Here is a 21,921-nt window from a genome sequence, read left to right on the forward strand (position 1 = left end):
CCTCGTAACTGCGTGGACTTTGATGCTGGGAACTTGCATCAACCACCAGGTCCAATTTATTTGCAAAGGGACTTGCAAATAAATTGGATCTGTTTGGAAATTTTAAAATGCTTAATAATCATTTGATAAAAGTTTCAAGTAACTGAAAATTTATTTATTTATTTTTAAATTAGACAGTGTTATAAAATCTGTGTATCCTTCGAAAAGTTATGATCCTATTGTTTCAGACACAAAGTATTGCTGATTTTTTTTTTTTTTTTTTAGATTAAAGATAGGCCCATGAAATGGTTCATGCATGTTGCATGAACCATTTCATGGGTCCTCTCTTTGGAATGTTACTTGTTGCCTTTTCCTGGAATGGCTTAGGAAGATAAAGTCATAGGTGAGCATGGCCCAAACTGAAGGCCAAGAGAAAGTGTATTTCCTGAACTCAGAGAAGATGGAATCTTTATCTGTCAGTGAATTAGCAGGCTGCCTACGCATTCTGCCATGGTCTGTTCTCATGTTGGTACATACCACTTTTGTTTCATTGTCATTACCATTTGATGGATAATTTTACCTAATCTATTAGGATTGGTGCAAACCTTGGTGATAGCTGATGCTTTGTGGGATGGAAAAAACAGGTTTAAGTATGTATTGTCTGCAGTAGATTTGTAAAAAAAAAAACAGATGATAAACCATCGAAGATAAGAGACTTCAGTGGAAACACTATCTGAAGGTTGAGGCAGATATGGTTGATGAAAACAAGAAGTAAAATCCATATTCCATACTAAACTCCAGAAGAACAATTACAGAACAGAAAGTCAAATAGTATTATGAGGGAAATTTGAAAAGATTGTGGCCTGAGTGTGAAAGAGTAGTGGTACAATATTAAAAATTTCTGTACTTAATATAATGTTATATAACAATTAAAATAGTAGCTCATCAAGTTTCATGCTGTTTCAGTAACATTGTGTGAATGGGGAAAGATGGAAAAAATCAATCATCTAATTATGGGGACAAAAAGGAACTAATGCCAAAGGCCATTCAAGAGCAGAGATAATTAGAACATTGGAAGAGGATGTCTCTTCCTATTCCATGATTAAGAAGCACACAGCAGAATTTAAACGAGGGAGGGTGAGCCTGGAAGACCCGCAACTTCTATCACTCCAGAAGTTGTTGACAGTGTGCATGATTGATGAGTGGCAGTTTGGTACATTGCCAGCATCTTTGGCATCTCATTTGAATATGTGTACCACATAATAACAGAATTTCTTGCTATGAAAAAAAGGTTTCAGTACGGTGGGTCCCAAAGTTGACAGCAGATCAAAAATACACTACACAAGAGTTGTCAAATCAAAATGTTTGCATCATTTTCAAGCAGATTCAGCAACTTCATGACCATGGATGAGATGTGGATCCATCACTTTCAGCCAGAGACAAAGGAAAAGTCCAAAACGTGGAAACACAGCTGTTGACAAGCTATTGCTTCTCTCCTTCCAAAGAAATCCAAGTTTATTCCTTCAGCTGGGATCATTTTTTTTTTTTTTTTTTTTGGGATGCTGCTGGAGTGTTGCTAACCTTCACAAAGACCTCGCTCTCACAGGGCCATATTATGCAGACCTTGTGAGGTGCTTGCATGAAAACAACTAAGCAAAGACGTTTCACCAGAACAACATGGCTGCATTGCATGGGTGCAGCTTTGATCATCCTTCAGTTTCATTAGATTTAGCAGCATTGGACTTTCACTTGTTTCCTAATTTGAAAAAATTGATTTTCCTGACCGGCATCCATTTTCCCACTGACAGTGGCATTACTTCTGCAGTGGATGCAATTTTGGAAGGCCAAGAGGAAACTTTCTTTGCAGCTGGAATCAACAGATTGCAACACTGCTGGAAAAAATATATTGACTCCAAAGGGGACTGTGTTGAAAAGTAACATGTTACCACACTCCTCAAATAAACCTTTCATACTCAGGCCGCAAACCTTTTAGATGGCCCTCATGTAGGCTAAGGCAGAATTTTTTAAACTTTGGCACGGTACCCAGGGATACGAAAATGCTTATTTTCAAACAATCAGCGAATGGCAGGACTTAGAAATTAAGGTGAGATTATAAAATGGATATTTAATGGACTAGAGCAGACATAACGAACTATAAAAGTGCTTGCATAATTCATTTTAACCCAACAGAAGAATTCTTCAAAAATTTTCATAAGTAGGCACATGGAGGTTGCAACACAGCACCAATGTTTTAGACATGCACAATGCAGTTATATCTGCATCTCTTTCACAAATGTATTTTCTATTCATCAACGATTCAACATGGGAATCTAAAAATAGAATATTCTCATATAATATAGAAGTAGATATTTTTTTGAATTTTTTTCTAGTTAGTAAATAATACAGTAAAATCCCATTACAACAAACTTCTATGGAGTGGTAGGGGTTGAAGAATCATTTTGTTGTAATGAATATTGCTGAAAATTATTTCAAAAGGGATCATTCATATAAAGAAATTCTTTATTTTACTTAAATATTGACTTTAAAAGTAGAAACATTTTGTTCAGAGAGTATCATAAAACAAATTTTGGTTTTAAAGTTTAACTTTTTTCCCCCCATTAATACAAAAATTATGCAGTGGTTAAAAAAATAACAACAAAGCACAATCACTTAAAAGGGTGTAATGAATTTTTTCCCTGCATCTTCTAACCCCCCCCCCCCCCCCCCCAAGCAACTTCTTCCACAGCAATCTTTACAATTATGGGACAGTGCCACTCAATTTTCCAGCAATTTTTCTTTTGTTATAAAACAGTACATACCACAAATTTAAACAGATACACCAACAGTTTAAAACTGATTTAATAGTAAAATAAAATAAAATGATACAAAAGACTGTAAAATAATATTTACAAAAAACTAGTTTACAACAAAAATAAAATAAAATAAGTAAATAAGTTAAAATGCATTAAAATATAAATTTAAAAGCGATAAAAACACTATTGAAGCTTTTGGAGGTGTCTGCCTCCTTCTTAAGCGACACATCCTTAAATACCAGGTTCACAGCACACGTGGATGACCAGGTGCATACTCGGTATTCCTTTCACTTGTACCAGAACCGGAAGTGGTCTGGGGACGTGGAAAACTAAAACGTTTATCTCTGGCAAAAACCACCACCTCAAAAAGGGGGTGAAACCTAACTGCCCTGTCTCTGTTCATGCTATTGTTGCCAGAGGATCCAATCCACAGACTTTCCAGCCACTTGTGGTCCCAGAATCTATGCGCCCGGTCAAGGATGACAGCGTTATCGGGGGAAAGATCTGGTGTTGTTTTTCCCAATAGTGCTCGGCAATGGTGGATTTATTGAGATCTGCGGTCCGTATCGCTCTTGAATGTTCCCCCAGACGGTCCTTGAGATGCTGTCCTGTCTCCCCCACAATCCAGGCATGTGATCTCATATACGACCCCACTACTAGAATCCCTAGTTGGTCTTTGACCTCTGACATTACTGTGTGCGACCTCCGGCCCGGATAGTAGGGAACATACACTGTGGGGTAAGCGGTACAGGCGGAACTACCCGATTGGGCTCTTCCTCTCTATTGTATTTATCAATGACCCTCTGGGGATGACCGCACCTCATAAGATCCGTTGTAATTTGCCTAATTTCCTTTTCCCCCTCCTCAGAGGTGCTGCAATGTGTTCTCACCCTACCCAAAAGTGCTCTGGCCACACTATTTTTATGTTGGGCAGTCTGTGCCGTCCTATAATGTGTATACTGGCCCCTACACATTGGTTTCAGTATATAGGGGCCAGTATACACATTATAGGACAGCACAGACTGCCCAACATAAAAATAGTGTGGCCAGAGCACTTTTGGGTAGGGTGAGAACACATTGCAGCACCTCTGAGGAGGGGGAAAAGGAAATTAGGCAAATTACAACGGATCTTATGAGGTGCGGTCATCCCCAGAGGGTCATTGATAAATACAATAGAGAGGAAGAGCCCAATCGGGTAGTTCCGCCTGTACTGCTTACCACAGTGTATGTTCCCTACTATCCGGGCCTGTCAGATCGCATTGCGAGAATGCTTCGCGACTTTCAGACATGCTGTGTGCAGCTCCCGGGCCGGAGGATGCACACAGTAGTGTCACAGGTCAAAGACCCCATTACTAGGGATTCTAGTAGTGGGTCGTATATGAGATCACATGCCCGGATTGTGGGGAATGTTACGTGGGGGAGACAGGATGGCATCTCAAGGACTGTCTGGGGGAACATTCAAGAGCGATATGGACCGCAGAGCTCAATAAATCTGCCATTGCCGAGCACTATTGGGAAAAACACCACCAGATCTCCCCTGACAACGCTGTCATCCTTGACCGGGCGCATAGATTCTGGGACCGCAAATGGCTGGAAAGTCTGTGGATTGGATCCTCTGGCAACAATAGCATGAACAGAGACAGGGGAGTTAGGCTTCACCCCCTTTTTGAGGCGGTGGTTTTTGCCAAAGATAAACGTTTTAGTTTTCCACGTCCCCAGACCACTTCCGGTTGTGGTACAAGTGAAAGGAATACCGAGTATGTGCCTGGTCATCCATGTGTGCCGTGAACCTGATATTTAAGGATGTGCCGCTTAAGTTTCATTATTGCTGAGGAAGGAGGCAGACACCTCTGAAAGCTTCAATAGTGTTTTTATCGCTTTTAAATTTATATTTTAATGCATTTTAACTTATTTTATTTTTGTTGTAAACTAGTTTTTTGTATATAATCAATTTTTGTAAATATTATTTTACAGTCTTTTGTATCATTTTATTTTATTTTACTATTAAATCAGTTTTAAACGGTTGGTGTATCCGTTTAAATTTGTGGTATGAATAATCCCAACCTTAGAGGCCTTATTGCAGATACAGTACATACATAGTCTTAGGTGGATTTTGAAAATAATTCATTGTACTGAATTTTTCATCAAAACTATTTTGTTCAAATAAGCCTTACAAAGCACTAATAAAGAGGGAAGTTGGCTAGGACCTAGAAATATTTTAATTATAGCAAAATTTTTATTAAAAGGTATTCATTGTAATGGGATTTTGCTGCAAGCTTTATGAAAATGAAATATTGCACTCTAACTATAGTGGTTATTTTTTATAAACTCTAGAAGCCAAAACGTAAGATGTTTATAATAAGCTGTTTTTGAATATTTTTCATTATTATTTTTTTTTTTCAAGCCTAGTCAGCAGCACCTTAGGCATTATAAAAATAAAATATTACACTGATAACTGCAACAGTTATAAGTTTATTTTTACTAATGCATTTAATTCCTTTTATAGAAAATAAGCCACCCCCCCCACATTCTCTGAGTAAATATGACAGTTAAAATGTTAAGTTTGTTTCTGTAAACAGGGGATTTCTTGGGACATGTGATATCATCACCATAACAGATGACTGCCTTAGACTTTGCTGTATGGCAGGTAAATACAGTGTTGTTGTCTAAGCAAATATCTTAGTTTTACTTGAAGGTACTCAAGATCTCAGCAAGCCATAACTATTATTTTTGTGTCAGAAATGGGATTTAAATATGAGAGGCCATGACACAATCCAATGCACATTCTAACTGGTTAAAGATTATTCAACTTCAAAGCTGCTAGTTTAAAATGAACACTTCATACAATTCCTATTGGGATCACTTGACGCATACTGTTTTCTTCCTTGTATGTACTCTTCATTCCTACTGAACAGCTAAAAAGAAATATCTGCGAAACATTCAGAGTATTTCAGGTGGCTACTTATGACTTTGTTACAACTCTGATCTTTGGGAATTTTTTATTTATTGACTTCAGTCATATTTTAAAGAGACAGAAACAGTTGAACAAGTTTCAAACACAGGACAGAAGATATATAAAAAACACACACCAAGAGCTATTCTTTTTGTACAACATCATTAGAGTTGTGCTTAACGTTTTTTATTGTATGGGATAGATCTGGTTACACGTGCATACAGAAAGAGGAACCTAATAAAGGCATATTATTTAAGTAGCATGTAGGCTTAAATTACAAAAAGCTATGAGCCTTTCATGACTAGAGTTTTCTGTTTGCACCTGATGTCTGTCCACTTAGTGTGCCCATTCTCTGAATGCCAGCACACAGATAAGAAATTATACTATTAACAGCATGTAAATTGTAATAAATAATATGAATACATATTGCACATATCACAGAAAACCAGTAACAAGGAACTAAATGAGTAAGTCACATAAATTATAAATACATGATTCACTGCATGCATTTCAGTGAGCAAATCCACAGATTTTATTTTTCAGTTCTTGAATTCTTGTGCTCATTGTCTTTACATCCTAGAATAGGAGAAAAAGTTATTAAAAATAAATGATGATAACCCAGATTACATACATTTATTTTTAATATATAACATATTGAAGTTTTAATGACTAAACTAAATCTTCCACTCTAATTCTATTTTCTCTCCTACCTTACCAAAGTTAGTACATGAGAGGAAAATGTAAAATAGCTTTTTCTTAAAAATCCTTTCAGTGCTGAAGGTTTGTAAGTTCTTTAAGTAGTTCAATTCACTGATAAGCAGTTTATACTCATATGCAATAGTTTTCAAAATAAAATAAAATAAATAACAATTTGGAAGTTAGTGGTTTGTTTTGAAGTATAATTTTGCTAATGTGTACCATTATATGGTAAACTCTTTAATATCCAGCAACCTTAGGGTCTAAGAGATCTACTTAGCAATTGAGTAGTATATTACAGCAGAGCACATTTCAAAAATACTAACCCTGAGTCCTGTTGTACAGGGTCAATGAGCCCCCAGACAATATATCAGCAATATATGCTCTTCGTTTACTGTTACAGAGCAGAAATTCCTAATAGCTATTTTTGAAAATAGCTTTCTTTGATTTCTCTACTGAAAATTCCAGGAATCTCTGTTAATTATTGTGCAATTAAGAATAATTCAGGAATTAAATTAAACCTAATTATGTGCAAAGGTTGAGTGGCATTTGTCACATGAATATTGACTGAGCTTCCTTTACTGACACCCCCCCCTGGCTTTGTGACATTGAAGCACTATCTGGAATCAAGCTGTTATCATCCATACTTCATGTTTTGTGCAGCCATGCTCCTGTTATTGAGAGGCTAGCTTCCAAATGCACAAGTTTGTTAAGTGTGCATGTTTCTTGATTTTCATTTTGCTCACTAACAGGTCTAAAGGGAGTTTTAATTTCAAACATTAATCAAAATGTTTTTAATATGAAAAATGGATTTTTCATAGTTGTGTTTGGAAAATATTAAAAACAAAAGTGGCATTCCTTATTTTCACTATTTGTGAACAATTTTGAATTATTTATTGCTGATTTTTCAAATGTATGCACTGAGTGGTTGAAGTGAGCCCATGTGTATAAAAGAAAATGCTTGGTGACAGGTTAAACACAAACAAATGGACTTATTTCATTTGTAAATATTTATAATGTAATGACTATCTTATCCTTTCAGGAAGCAGGATTTACATGCATGGATGAAGCAGAACAAACTTTCCTATGTAATGAGTTGCCCTAGTATTGCCCTACTTTGAACAGATAGTTTTAGCTATATTACAACTTTGAAAACTGATTTCGTACACCACATGGCAGCCTCACATCAAACAACTTTACAACTTGTGTGTTGCCACTAGAGGCCACTTGCCTCTAGTGGCAACACATAATGAGGGAACAGTTAGTTCTGAAACAGGTTGTCATAGCAGTCTCATCTTTTAAACAAATGGCAATTAACATTTTGGAAAGGCCACCTCATTGTAAAGGCAAGTTTGTAACTGCTGTGAGTCTTTTTGCATGGATTTTTAAAGTTGTTGTTGTTGTTGTTGTTATGGGAGTTTAATGGTGCATAAGCTACTATGGTTATAATGCGCCTGGATTTTTAAAGACAAATGCAATTGTTGATACGCTTTTGAATTTTAGAATTTCAGATTAAAAAAGATACCCAGATTTTAGAGAAGCTACTGTAATAATAAAATAAGCCATCCCTGCAAACCCTCCACATTGTTACAATCATCCAAAAGATGTAATTATTTATTTTTCTTCCCTCCAGATAAACTAAATGCTGAATCAATTACTTATTTGGTTCTGCACTGAAAAAATATTTACTGCTTCTGTTAAAAATGATTAAATTATTTTAAATATTGGATTATGATTTTGGACTGAATAATGGCAGTATGCACAAAAGAAATTATTTAAAAAAATGCATGGTGTAGCACAATGAGAGTTTTGTCATAGAGGAGAAATTTATCAAAGTTTCACTAAGCTTTATGTCAGGTAATTTTGGGATTAAAAAAAAAAAAGAAGTTTTATAACGTAATGGAGGGTATTTCAGTAGGTGTTGCTGGTTTATAGAAGTGTGTTCTCAGGCCATTTTGCATATTGTACAGGTTAAAAAAATCGAAATAAGTAGTGGGGGAACCCTACTCCTCTCTACCTGAGTAGACATTTAGAAAACCCTCCCATCATTACAATTCGATTTGAACCTAGAACCTCTCTAAACGAGTTACAAGTGGTAAACCACTATACTGTCAAGGTGGGGGGGGGGCGCTCGTGAGTTGGTGTTTTTTGGTAAATTTACTGTTTCAGTTTCACTTTTTTTTACTGTGCTGATTATGTAACTGTGATTATTATTTTTTTTAAACTGGATAATTCATTCAAAAATAACATTAAATCTGCTTTCAGTGGTGGATATTATAGTTTAAATTTGTTTTAGTCAGCATACAACTCTACATTAAAAATTCTAGTGGGATATTTTTGTAATTTTTACCTTAATAGAAGCAAGTTGATGTCACAGAGCAATAAAAGGAAACTGGGGATTCAAGTATCCAGGAAGCTGTCAAGTGACGCATCACAATTCAAGCCTAAGCAAAATTTTCCCTCTAAGGTCTTAGTAGGATTCTGATGCAAGTTTATAAAGTTCTCAGAGGGGACAGTAAATTCAAATGGAACGGGGGTTACAGACTGGATTGTCAGATTCTTATAGCCACCAAATTGTTAATCACTGGAATAAGTTGTCTCCATGGGAAGTTGAGGCTAATAACTTAGGAAAATTTCAAGGCTACCTGAATCAGTACCCATGGGAGGAATTGAACAATATTTTCTCCCTCTAAATGCCGGTACAGAAAGAGCTTGGCTGCATTGCACTACATGGCTATGGCCAATATTAATACAAGTCTTAAACTGAGGAATGTGGATATAAATGAGGTGGAAGCATCAGTGGAGATGTGATTAATGATTTTAGCAGTTTTACCTGCCACGTGAAAAAGAGGCAAGTTTTCTGCTCTTTGACTTTAAAAAATACAACAAAGCTAACATATGAAGAAAAGAGATTACTTGAAAAAGCTTTTGAATAAGGCCTGTACTTATCGGTATACAGTGGTGGACAAAAAACTGCATCACCTTAAAATAAAGTAATATTTGTAGTGAAACATATAAGATATTGTTTGATTACAGTCATTTTGTTTGCTGCAAAGCAACGGTATTGCATCCGCTGTTTTTATAAATACGGATGGCTCGGATGGGAAGTGATAGGTGAGAAGACGAAAATCGGAGGCATACCATCCTGACTGCATAACAAGCAAAGGGGTGGGGCAAATTAAGTTTATTAACAGAACAGTAAATTCAGAAACCTACACTGCTACCTTGGAGGAGTCCCTGAAACACATTATTAGGGATCACCACACAAACGTCCAAAATGCATTTTTCAACAGGAGTCAGCACCTTGCCACACAGCAAAATTGGTAAGTTTTATGCTATTTAGATTTAATGATGAGTTTGTCTTCTTGTCTCACAAGGCTTAAAACATACTTAAACACCAATGTTTTTCTCCCTTAAGGTGCAGTCATACCTCAGAAATGCTGGCATTATAGTGTCAGACTGGCCCAGCAACAATCAGATTTGAACCCTATTGAAAATTGCTGGTACATAATGTCTAAAATTGCTCAGAAGAAGCCAACAAGAAAGATGCAGCTGGAGGAGGAACAACAAAATATTGAGAACTTATTTTGCTGATTTACAGTACATAATATTTTTACATTATCATTTCAGTTTGTACACATAAATGCAATAAAATGTATGTTTGGTTGTCACGATTGCCATTTGCATGATTTCTCATGTTTTTTACCCTTTGGGAAGATATTTATGACAATTAGGTATATCATTTTATTGGATTTCACTGACAGAGATATATATCCCATCTAACAAATGCATTTCGAACATTTTTGCAACCCACAATGCAGCCCAAAACACATTATTTGAAAATTCACATGATGCAGTTTTTTGTCCGCCACTGTAGTTAATGATGACAGTTAAGGCTGTCATTTGGAAGTCTAAAATGCTGATATGAGTCAAGCGTAGTAAATTTCTGCAAAGTTGATCATTTTGAAACAGCCCAATCTTCTTTTTGTACCTTCACAGTGGAGTAAGTACTGTTTGTAACTCTTGTTACATCCCCCCCATATGCAAGGTCTAAAAATAGTATGATTGCCTATATATGAAAGTAGCTCCAGTATACAATTAGATATTCATACTATTTTTGGTTTCCATCCAGGTGGAAACCAATGTAAACGAGGGGATAGCTCAGTTGTCATATCCACACGTAACAAAAAAAAAAAACGATGTCATAGAAGACTTCAGGTGATTTTAGATAAGTCTATTGCACAATAAGAATGACAGAGCTCATTACTAGTGTTTTGTTTACAACAGGTTCTATAGCACGTCAAGTATTATCGATTACTGATATTCAGTTTTAGCTCTCTCTCTTAATCCAGATCTCCAACAGTATGGATGTCTAGAGATGAAAATTTCTTATTTTATGAAAACCCCAAACACAAGAGGTATTAGAACAGTGCTTGGGTTGGAGGTTGAGAAGACGAAAGAAGATATTTGTTGACATTGGACTTGAACTTCCGTAGACTGTAATTTTCAGGAAATACGTACAAAGGAAGGTTGTTCCAGAAAATGGCAATTTAATGGATAAACGAGGAAGATGAAAAGTTGGTTCTGTGAGTTTGGATGTTGGCGGCATGTGTTTGGACTGTTTTGAAAGAGAGAGTGGGAATAATAGAAGCCAATTCTGAAGAACAGTGCCCGTGGAAGTATCTGTAGAAAAGGCACGTCTATGAGACAGTGAGTGGAGAGTCTGTTAGAGAGGAGTCATTAATTAACCTAACTGCCCTCTTCTGAATGGAATCTAGAAGCCTGAGAGAGGTTTTGGGGACACCGCCCCAGATGTGGGAACAATATTCCATGGTAAGGCGGATTTTTCATTTGTACATCGTGAATGACATTACTGTCCTGAATAAGGTAAATGTTGGAAGTGATCACAGAATGGTAAGATGCACACTTGATATAGATCTAGGAAAAGAAAGGAAAAAACTGGCTCGAGTAAACAATACGAAGGTCTTTGAGATAACAGAAGAGGAGAAAAAGCAGTATGTACTGGAACTTAAGAACAAGTTTGAGCTTCTGCAGACTGCTCAGGATCAAGTTATCAACAAGGAATATTACACTTTCTGAAAGTGATAAAGCCCAAGAAACCTATAGGGAAAAAGAAATCCAAAGAAGAAAAAATTAGTCAAGAAATACTTATGATGAACCGAAGGCAACAAATAAAAAGCAAGATAAACACTGACAAGGAGAAAATTGAGTATACTGAGTTATGCAAAGCCATTAGAAAGAGACTTAGAGAGGACATAAGAAGATTTAATACAAGGAAAGTAGAACAAGCATTAAGGGAAAACAAAGGACTTAAATCAGCAGCCATGAGCAGTAATACAGAAAGACAAATGATACTGAAACTGAAGAATAGTGATGGTGTACTTATAAATAGCAAAGAAGGCATAATTCAAATAGCAGAAGACTACTATAGAGAATTTTACAAGGAGCGAGGGATTGATGCAGCATTGGGGAAGATGGATCGCAAATTAGCAACACGTACAACATACCCGATATGCTTCCTGATGAGGTAGAACATGCGTTGAAGAAAATGAAGTTACTGTAGAGTTGTTAAAATTGGGAGGAAGAGACATCACACAAAAACTGGCAAGGCTCTTCTTCACAAAATGCATGACGCCTAAGCAGTGGAATAATGCAATCATAGTTTTGCTGTATAAGAAAGAAGATAAATCAGAAATTGGAAATTATAGACCAATTAGCTTGTTATCCCATTATCTCACATCTACAAGTTGTTCACAAGGGTCATTAATAACAGATTAGAAACAATACTTGATGAGAATCAACCAAAAGAGCAAGCTGGCTTTAGGACAGGATTCTCAACTATGGATCACATTCATGTAATATCACAGCTAATGGAGAAAGCAAATGAATATAATACACCATTATGCCTGGCATTTGTGGATTATGAAAAGACATTTGACTCCATACAGCATAAGGCAATGTTTTGGGCACTGGAAAGACAAGGCATAGATACCACATATATTATGATTTTGAAGAAAATATAAGAGAAGGCTACTTCCTTTATTAGACTAGACAAAGACAGTAGTAAATTTAAAATCGAGAAAGGAGTTCAACAAGGAGACACAATATCTCCAAGCTGCCCTTGAGGAAGCTTTCAGAAGATTAGACTGGTCGCAGAAAGGAGTCAATGTGAATGGAGAGCACCTAAATCATTTAAAATTTGCAGATGACGTTGTCATAAGCCACAATCCCAAAGAATTAGAGGAAAACCTTAATCAGTTATGCACAGTTTGTAAGGATTTTGGACTAAAGATGAATATGGCTAAAACAAAAGTAATGATGAACAAGTATGCCATAGAAAGGGACATAATGATTGAAGGAGCAGTAATTGAAAAGGTGGAGTGATATACTTATCTGGGACAAGTCATTAGCTGTAATAATGATAAATGGCTGGAAGTCAAGAGAAGAATAAATTTTGCATGGATAGCATTCAGGAAATATAGTCACATACTGAAGAGCAATATCCTAGTTTGTCTGAAACGTAAAATAATGAACCAATGTATACTCCCCACCATGACTTATGGAAGTGAAACTTGGGCACTCACAAAAGAATGGAAGAGAAGCTGAGAACTACACAGCAAAGGATGGAAAGAATTATATTAGGAATGAGACTGTTAGATAAGAAGAGAAACACATGGATTAGGCAGCAAACCCAAGTAAAGGACATTCTTATCAAAACTAAAGAACTAAAATGGTCTTCGGCAGGACACAGCTCGAAGACATGATGAGAGATGGACTAGGAAAATAACAGAATGGTACCCAAGAGGAGCTAGAAGAAAACCTGGAAGACGATGGTGGAGATGGATAGATGAAATTCATGAGTTTGTGAGTAGTAAATGGATGGCCATTGCACAAAACAGAAGGAACTGGAAAGTTGCTGGAGAGACCTTCATCCTGCAGTGGATTCAAAATGGCTGATGATAATGACAGAGTGAACAGCTGTTTGGAAAGAAAAGTAATGTCGAGAGAAAAAGAGAAAACCAAGTTTTTTTTTAGATGCAGAGGAAGCAATATTTGTAATGTGCTTGTACCAAGAGAGATTAAAAGTCAGGGTAATCCCCAAAAGAGATTTATCTTGCCTAGAAATCAGTTTTACCAAAGATAAGCATAGAAGCAGAAGAATCCTTTTTGCGAGATATAAGACAAGACTGAGTTTTAGAAGGATTGAAATCAACTAAGTTGTCATTGTCCCACTGCAGAATTACCTGGAGATCGGCATTTAAGGAATTGGTAGCAGATATTCAAGAAGTTGAAGCTGATTGAACAGGGCAAAGTTTCTCAAAATGGAAAGTGGAATGCAATGTGCTATCATTGGCAAAACTATGGATAGGATTTCCAGTCAATGGAAGGTCATTAATATACAAGAGGAAAAGAGTGGGGATAAGAACTGAACCTTCTCTTCTAACTTCTCCACCAGCATTAGTGGAGAAGTTAGAAGAGAGAGCCATCTACCATCACCCTCAGTGAATGATCAGAGAGAAAACTGGATAACCAATTACAGAAAACAGTTGGCAAACCAAAATATGGAAGCTTGTTTAGAAAGACCTTTATGCCAAGAGCAAATGCTTGTGTTTCACAGAACTTTTCCATTGAATTTGTCCATAAATGGGTAACATAAGCCAGAATATCACCAGTGGATCGACCCTGACAGAATCCATACTAGCGATCATTGATCAGACAGAAGGTTTCTAGGTAATTTAAGAGTTGGCGGTTAATTGATTTCTCCATAACTTTAGAAAGAGCAGAAGTAATTGCAATGGGACGATAATTGGATGGGAGGGATTTGTCACCCTTTTTAGGAACTGGCTGGAGACGAGCAAATTTCCAAGCAGAAGGAAAAACATCATTGGAATAAGAAAGTGAAAAAAGGCAGCAAAGAACAGGAGTAAGTTCAGGAGCACAGGTTTTGAGAACATGTGGAGAAATACCATCACGACCTGGAGCTTTCTTAGCATCAAGATTCGTCAAAATCCTTCTGACATCCTTTTAACAGAAGACCATAGGAGGCATTGAATGGACTGTGTTGGGAATGGTGGAAGGTGTTTTACTGAGATCATTAATACATGAGTTGGAAGAAAAATGGGATGCTAGCAAGTTAGCTTTATTCTTGGCTGAAGTGGCAACAGAACCATCTGGTTTTGACGGAGGTGGGAGCAGAGATGGGTAAAAGTTGCGGCCAATAGCTTTGGCAAGAGACCAGAATGCTCGGCTACCATTAGGGCAAGAAGCAAGTTTTTTACTCTTAGCCTGTTCAAAATCTGGTTTGGACTGATTAATAACTGCTTAACAATTGTTGCGAGCTTTGGTGTAGGGCGCCTACGTAGCCAGGTGGGAAGGAGCAGCAGTGCGTAGCACACGCTTCTTGATTAGACTGGGGTTTGAGCCCGTCACAACCAAATACGGAGGATGCAGAAAGGTCAGGGAATGACCACCACATATCCCGGAGCAATATGGCCTTAGTTGCTAATGCTCCTAAAAAACAAATAACTAACTAACTAACTAAGCTTTGGTGTAGGCAGAAAATGAATCTGAATTGGAAACAAACTAATTACAATACGCAACATTCTTCTCTTGAATAGCCTTATCACATTTATTGGAAAACCAAGGCTTTGATAAAGGATGAGATTTTAAAGTGGAGTGTGGAATAAAGGATTCCATTCCTACAAGAATAATTTCACTGACACGATCTGAGCAAACGCTGACATCAGAAGTTTTGAAACAGTAATCCGACATAGGAAAAGAAATCTCGCAGGTCATTCCATTTTGCAAACAACACGAGGTTGGAAATAGCCATGAGATAAAGGCTCCATTGGAGAAGAGACAATCACCAAGTTGTGATCTGAGGTGCTTAAAGGACCACTCACATTGACTGTGTACTTAGAAGGGTTGTTTGTGAGAAAAAGATGAAGTGTGTTGGCTGTATGGTTAGGATTGTCCAGTATGCTTGTAGGCAAATGAACAATCTGTGGGCGCCTCTGTGGGCAGGAACAGCAGTGCATAGCACACGCTTCTTGATTAGACCGGGGTTCGAGCACATGACCACCAAATACAGAGGATGCAGAAAGGTCAAGGAATGACCACCGCATATCCCCGGAGCAATATGGCCTTAGTTACTAACGCTATTAACAACCAAATAACAACAATCTGTGCAAGGTCGTTAGTAATTGCAAAAGTCTCAGCATCTCAACCAGCTGGAGTTGTGAACATTAAAATCACCAAGGAAAATTACCTCACTGTTAGGAAAGTTGGACTAGAGAAAGTCAAGTTGCAGAGAGGAAGTCAAAGAGCTCCAAGTGATTAGTGGAGTTGGGGGAACGGTAGAGACAACAGATGAATTTGACACAATGAGGTAGAGAGATTTTAAGCCAGAGAAGATCGAAAAGAGGAGATTCCAAATTACCAAGTCTCTGACAGGGAATATCGGAACGGACATGTGCGCAATTACCACCTTTGTGGCGAAAGGAATCATACAGCGAATGATTTGGGCAACTCAGATGAGCAGTAGTTGAGTCAACCAATAACTGAGATTCTGTCAGAAAAAGTAAATGGGGTGTGGCAGACTGCAAGTGGAAACGGAAAACGTTGAGATTAGAATTGAGACCACGTATATTTGTGAAATGAACTAGGAAGTGTTTGGGAGGTTTAGATCTTTTCGCAGATAAGGTACTCTATTAGTTTGACAATTCATAGTGTATTCAATAGTAAGAAAAAGTGGGGTGGCATGCTGTATGAAGTAATGAAATTTCTGGATATGGCGTACACAGTTATTAATGGTAAGAATATACCCAGATCCTTGACATAATGTGGCCTCGACAATGTCCCCAGCATACACACTACTCAGACTCCCTTAAGTCACTATCTGGCAGAGTAGAGGTAGCAAGATTATACACTAACTGATCCGGAAGCCTCCTAAAGAGTTACCAGTAGGTTTGGCTCAGTGTACTAACTATCGGCCGGCCTGCGAACACCGTTTTAGAGCTGTACCCTCGAAATGTAAGGAAGGTTGGATCTCACCTTGACGTTAATGATAACCTCAAAAGTCATCAGTCATACTGCATGATGGAAGAGATGGGGAAGGGTTGACTGGAACTTAGCTCTGGAGACTAATCATGGGTTCCAGCACTTTGTCCATTTTGCCCATAGTACCTCTTCAGTATAGCACTGTATAATCATATTTTAATTAGATTTATTCTGAAAACAATACATTCCAGGAAATATTTATTAAGGTAATTACTTTCCAAATGGCAACTCACTTTTTACCAGCTCTAGGCTTGTGTGGCCATACATATGCATAGTTTAGAAGAATCACTGGAATTACCGATTTTGTATAAAATGCCAATCCCCCACATATCTTCCATATTCCTGCATAGCTGTGTAACACAGATCTGTGTCACAACTGCTCCAGACAGACTTCCTTAATGTGACAATTAGTAGTTGTAATTTCTCCTTGGCTGTCTGATTATCTCAGTGACTTTTGGTGTCAGGCTAACCTTAATACTTTAAGAGATCTGAAAACAGACATCTAAGTATATTGCCAGTCTTGTGCCCGTGCCATATGTGACACTGGTGAAACTGCAGTTCTTCAATCTGCACATACTAGAGACGATGAAGGACGACATATAAAATAATTTCTTTTTTACTTGTCTGCATTTTTGGTTAGAAAATCATTTTTTCACCATTTGCACCATCTCCAAAAAATACCTGCTGAACATGAATTCTTTGTCAATCAGCTTTCTCTTGGTGTGTGTGTGTATATGGAGATATGAGTAAATTCTCATTGAATTACTCCCATCTCCATGGGAAGCCTTGCAGCCTGGCTCCCATTAATGTGAAGATTATTAGTTGTATTTTTATACTACATGATCACCTTGGCTGTCTGATTAAAACCTTAATAGGTGTCTAAACAAGAAATTTCTCAAAAAAAAAAATAAATAATAAAAAAAATATATATATATATTGATTTAGTTCATGCATATATAAAATTAAAAATATTTAAATTTGTTAAAATGCAAAAATTTACCTCCTAGAAGATTTTGGCCTAGCAGATGAACGTGACCGACCAGACTTTCCTCTTCCTGATTTTTGACGTAGCGCCATTTGTGCACCTTCAGGAGTGTAGGCAAGATATACGTGGGATAAATCCAATTCTGTGTTCTGTAGGAAATAATTAAATTTCAGTCACAGAAGAAGCCGAGATGTTTTTAAAATACACCTGTTCTCTAATTTGCAATGAAATATAGATTTATAAAAAATGTGGTTAGAAGCAGTGGGCATTAAATAAAAAAGGCAAAGTTTTATAAGAAATGCAAATGCAGAACAGTTAAGTACTCACATAATTATGTATTAACAGTTTCAAAATTACCATTATATACCGTATTTTCCAGCTTATAAGATGCACGGGCATACAAGACGCACCCTAGTTTTGGCCACATAATTTGGAAAAAATAATAACCCTTCTATTATCCTTCGATACTGTTTACGGTGAAACTAAGAAGCAATCTTTTACGGACTGATGTAAACAAATATGGCGACATGGCATGATATGGGATGTAATCAGGGGTTAGGTACTAAAAATAAATTAAATGGAGTTACATTTATTTTTTTAAATTTTTTTTAATGGTATACGCTTGGGTAAATGTTCAACCAATAATGAAATGTTTGTTTCTGAAAAAAGCTGACAGAAGTAACATAACAGAAATTCTTAATCGCCCTAAGACAAATACGGTTGGAATTGAAAAATCCCAATCCAGTCTAATTAGCCCGCCATACCATAAAAGCACGAGATCATAGAAAAATACCATAAAAGCATGAGATCATATTATAGAGGAAGCAAACACATGGGAAAATGAAACAAGTTTTTACTTACGTCTGATTGTGGGATTCATATCACACAGATTTCAACAAATTTTCCACGAAAAAAAAGATTACTGGTATGTATTGTTGCCATAGATTGTAACCACTGATAATTGTTAAAAATATATTTCAACAGATAAATCTTAAGTAAAATTGGTGTGAATTTCAAAGGGAAGTTTTCAGAACTCAGTTTACCGGCACTACGTCATCAAAAATGCTTGCTGGTAGTCTTTAGGCCTAATCTGACATTGACCATTTAAGATGCAGGGTGATTTTCCGAGTATTTCTTCACAAAAAAAAAAAAAAAAATGCGTCTTATAAGCCGGAAAATACGGTATGTGGGGTGACTGAACAATCAATGGGAATCTGACGGCCCTTCCTTGAGAAACAATAAATGTCTTATGTTGATAGCTCTGGAATCCAGAGGATGTTGTTTGCTGGATATGTCCATAGGGGAAATAAGATTAGTATAGAAATCACAGGAAATCATAAAACCAAGAAAGAGAATTTGATAGTATATGAAATAAAGAAAGAAATTGCAGAATTTCTTTCAGAAACTAAGGAAATTGAAGATTAAGCATTGAATGTACTTGATAAATGATAAGGCATTAAACTGATGGTAGAATATCCCAATAAGCAAAAATATATTTTGTCTGGATTATGGAATAAGAAAAACTAACCAAGATTTATGGTGACCTACATATTATTAAGCATATGAAAATTTGTTCTGGAGTTGTAGTCTCTTTGTGGTTGCTTCCATGATTTCTTCTAGTAACATGTTAAAGAGAGAGAGAGTCCTTGCAGTGTCTGGCCTGATTAATACTAATATTAACACAGGTTAATTTAAAGTTCAAGAGACAAAACTATGTCTGTGTTGATTTAAGCAGGTTTGAAGTATTTGTAGAAGGTAAGAACATGTCAGTATTAACCAAAAGATATTTTTTAAAGTCAGATTCTCATTTAAAATGTTAAGGATATTCTAGTTTCATTGTGGTAGATGTTTGTGAATATAAGATTCTACACGTTAATTTTGTCAATATGTGAAAGACAACAATTGTACATTGAGAAACACAATCAATTTATTGAACATAACGGCAGATCATTGAGTTTAATATTTGCAATCCATGCAAAAAAGGTGGGATTGCTGATAGTGAACTGCTCTTTGTCAATTGCAGTTATTAAGCTGGTCATACAGAATTTGCATGAGCTATGAGCAATTTGACATCACTTTAGAAAGGTTCAGAATGGTCAACAGAAAATGCCCAGTGAGTACAGCTGGAATTATGTATGTTTGATTACATTTGTGAAATCTTATCTTGATTGTGTGGAATAAGTCCTTTTTTACAGAAAAGATTCACCATAGAAGCTGCTCGAAAGGAAAAGGTTTTACACACACACACTGATTGCGGGATATTGAAATGTGGAGATATGCATACGGGATGATTCAAAATTCATGCAATCTGGATTGTGTTACCACCAAATTTTATTTTTACTGCGACAATAGCAACACTAGTCATACCCAGTCCAACAGTTGTTATTGTTGCAAAGGCAACACATTTTTGCAGCACATGTTCATAAGTGAACATTCACAATCTCTGGATTTTTATCTTTCAAACTACTTAAAGCAGTAGTATGTACTAACAACCTTAACGCATTCAGAAAATTAAAAGTCAATATCGAATCAGAAACTTCAAAGAAATAAGTGATGAGTCAGCAGATTGTGTAATGAATTTTCACTTACATTTAGAAAGGAGTGCACTTTCAATATTTGCTGTGATCTCTATTACAATTATATTGAATTGGATTTCATGGTCTTTTGAATCACTATAATTTTTATATATTTTACCTTGACACAGTAAAGTGGTATTGGAAATGAAGAAAGATCCTGAACCAGCTTTCATAGTTAATTTCCATAAATGGCAGCTTAATACAGGGTGTTTCAAAAACAGCTTTACAACTTTGAAAGTGTATATAAATTCATTTAGAGGATGTATACATTATTTTGAAAAGTCAATGTAGCAAAACACTTCAACTTTTACCTCGGATAGTTATGATTCAATGTGACTTCTAATAGTTGTTGTTGTTATTTGGATTTTAGGAGCATTAGCAACAAAGGCCATATTGCTCCGGGGATATGCGGTGGTCATTTCCTGACCTTTCCACATTCTCCGTATTTGGTGGTTCTGCTGCTCCTGCAGGACCACCAAACGCACTGCTGCTCCTGCCCACCTGGCTACGGAGGCACCACGTCTAATAGTAATGCAGCAGACGTCCCACCTGTAGTCAATTTCTTGCCACATGTGGCGTTGCATCTCTGGCATCACTTCTGCAACCATGGCAGTAATTTAAGTTCGGAGCCCAGGGAATTTGCAGATAAGGGTGGTATGTATCCTAGATCTTTAACAAATCCTCATAAGAAAAAATCCATAGGTGTAAGATCCAAGGAACGAGGTGGCCATGTTATCGGCAACCCTCGCCCAATCCATTGACCTGGTAAACGGGTGTTGAGGTGCTCGCGCACTTCTCCAAGATAATGAGGGGAAGCACCATCTTGTTGGAAGTGAATGCGTCCTTCTTGGTCATCTTCGTCAATTTGTGGAACAAGGAACTGTTGGAGCATGTCTAGATACACGATACTGGTAATCTCCACGAAAAAGGGGCTGTACACTTTTCCTTTGCTGAGGGTGCAAAACACGTTCACCTTTGGGGAGGCACGTGGATTTTCAGTGCCCCAAATCCTGCAGTTGTGGGTGTTGACTTTACCAGTGACATGAAATGTGCTCTCATCACCGAAAATTATGGAGTCCAGAAATCCCTCATTGTCTTCTATCCGATGCAACATTTGCATACAGAATTCCTTACGAACCAGCTTTTCTGCATTCGTAAGGTGTTGCATGATGGATAATTTGTACACCTTTAAGTGCAAATGTTTTTGCAACCCTCGCCACACAGTCACATGTGGAATACTACTTTCCTGAGATGCATGTCATGTTGACTTTTGTGGATTTCAAATGAAGCTATCCCTAACCCTTTCCACAACATCGCCAGGCACACATGTCCAAATGGGTGACTTGGCATGGTGCACAGAACATTCGGTCTCAACAAAATTCTTGTGCCACATGTACATTGTAGGCCTACTGGGAGGGTCCTTGCGATACTGAGTGTGAAACTTCCTTTGAACTTGTGCAGCAGACTTCGTTTCTTCAAACCAAAACACATAATGAGCCCACTCTGCACCTGTGAAAGTCTCCATCTTGTTAATAAACTCCATCTGTTAATAAACATCTGTACGTGAAATCAACATAAACAATATTACATCATTTCCCAATAAAGATTTTTCCTTAACTTCCATGGAGGTCATGACACCTTCAGCGTCAGAGGCTTCCATTCCTTTAGGCACTGACCAGGAGTCAAGTCTTCACCTTGAATTTTCTTTGTAGTAGTATGTGGTTGGTAAGCAAGTTTCTGCACCTGGTCCCACAGTACTTCTGTTAGTGTTAGTTCAGGGTTGGCCATGTCAATAAGGATATGTGGACAAGTGTTGTGTCTTATGTAAGGCAGCCCATA

General features: G+C 37.1%; 1 protein-coding gene across 1 annotated transcript in view; it reads right to left on the reverse strand.

The window, feature by feature from the left end:
- Nucleotides 1-5,900: 5,900 nt before the first annotated feature.
- The window catches only part of Klp64D (kinesin-like protein 64D), a 169,284-nt gene continuing 153,263 nt past the window's right edge, over nucleotides 5,901-21,921 (reverse strand). The window contains exons 15-16 of the mRNA XM_090383588.1: nucleotides 17,522-17,655; nucleotides 5,901-6,321 (exon numbers count right to left, since the gene is read on the reverse strand). Of these exons, the coding sequence (XP_090239714.1) occupies nucleotides 6,315-6,321; nucleotides 17,522-17,655 (141 nt within the window). The 3' untranslated portion in view covers nucleotides 5,901-6,314. The remainder of the gene's footprint in view (nucleotides 6,322-17,521; nucleotides 17,656-21,921) is intronic.

The sequence above is a fragment of the Mastigoproctus giganteus genome, chromosome 10 (genome assembly GCF_048544385.1).
Source record: "Mastigoproctus giganteus isolate SK-2022 chromosome 10, ASM4854438v1, whole genome shotgun sequence".
Taxonomy (NCBI): domain Eukaryota; kingdom Metazoa; phylum Arthropoda; class Arachnida; order Uropygi; family Thelyphonidae; genus Mastigoproctus; species Mastigoproctus giganteus.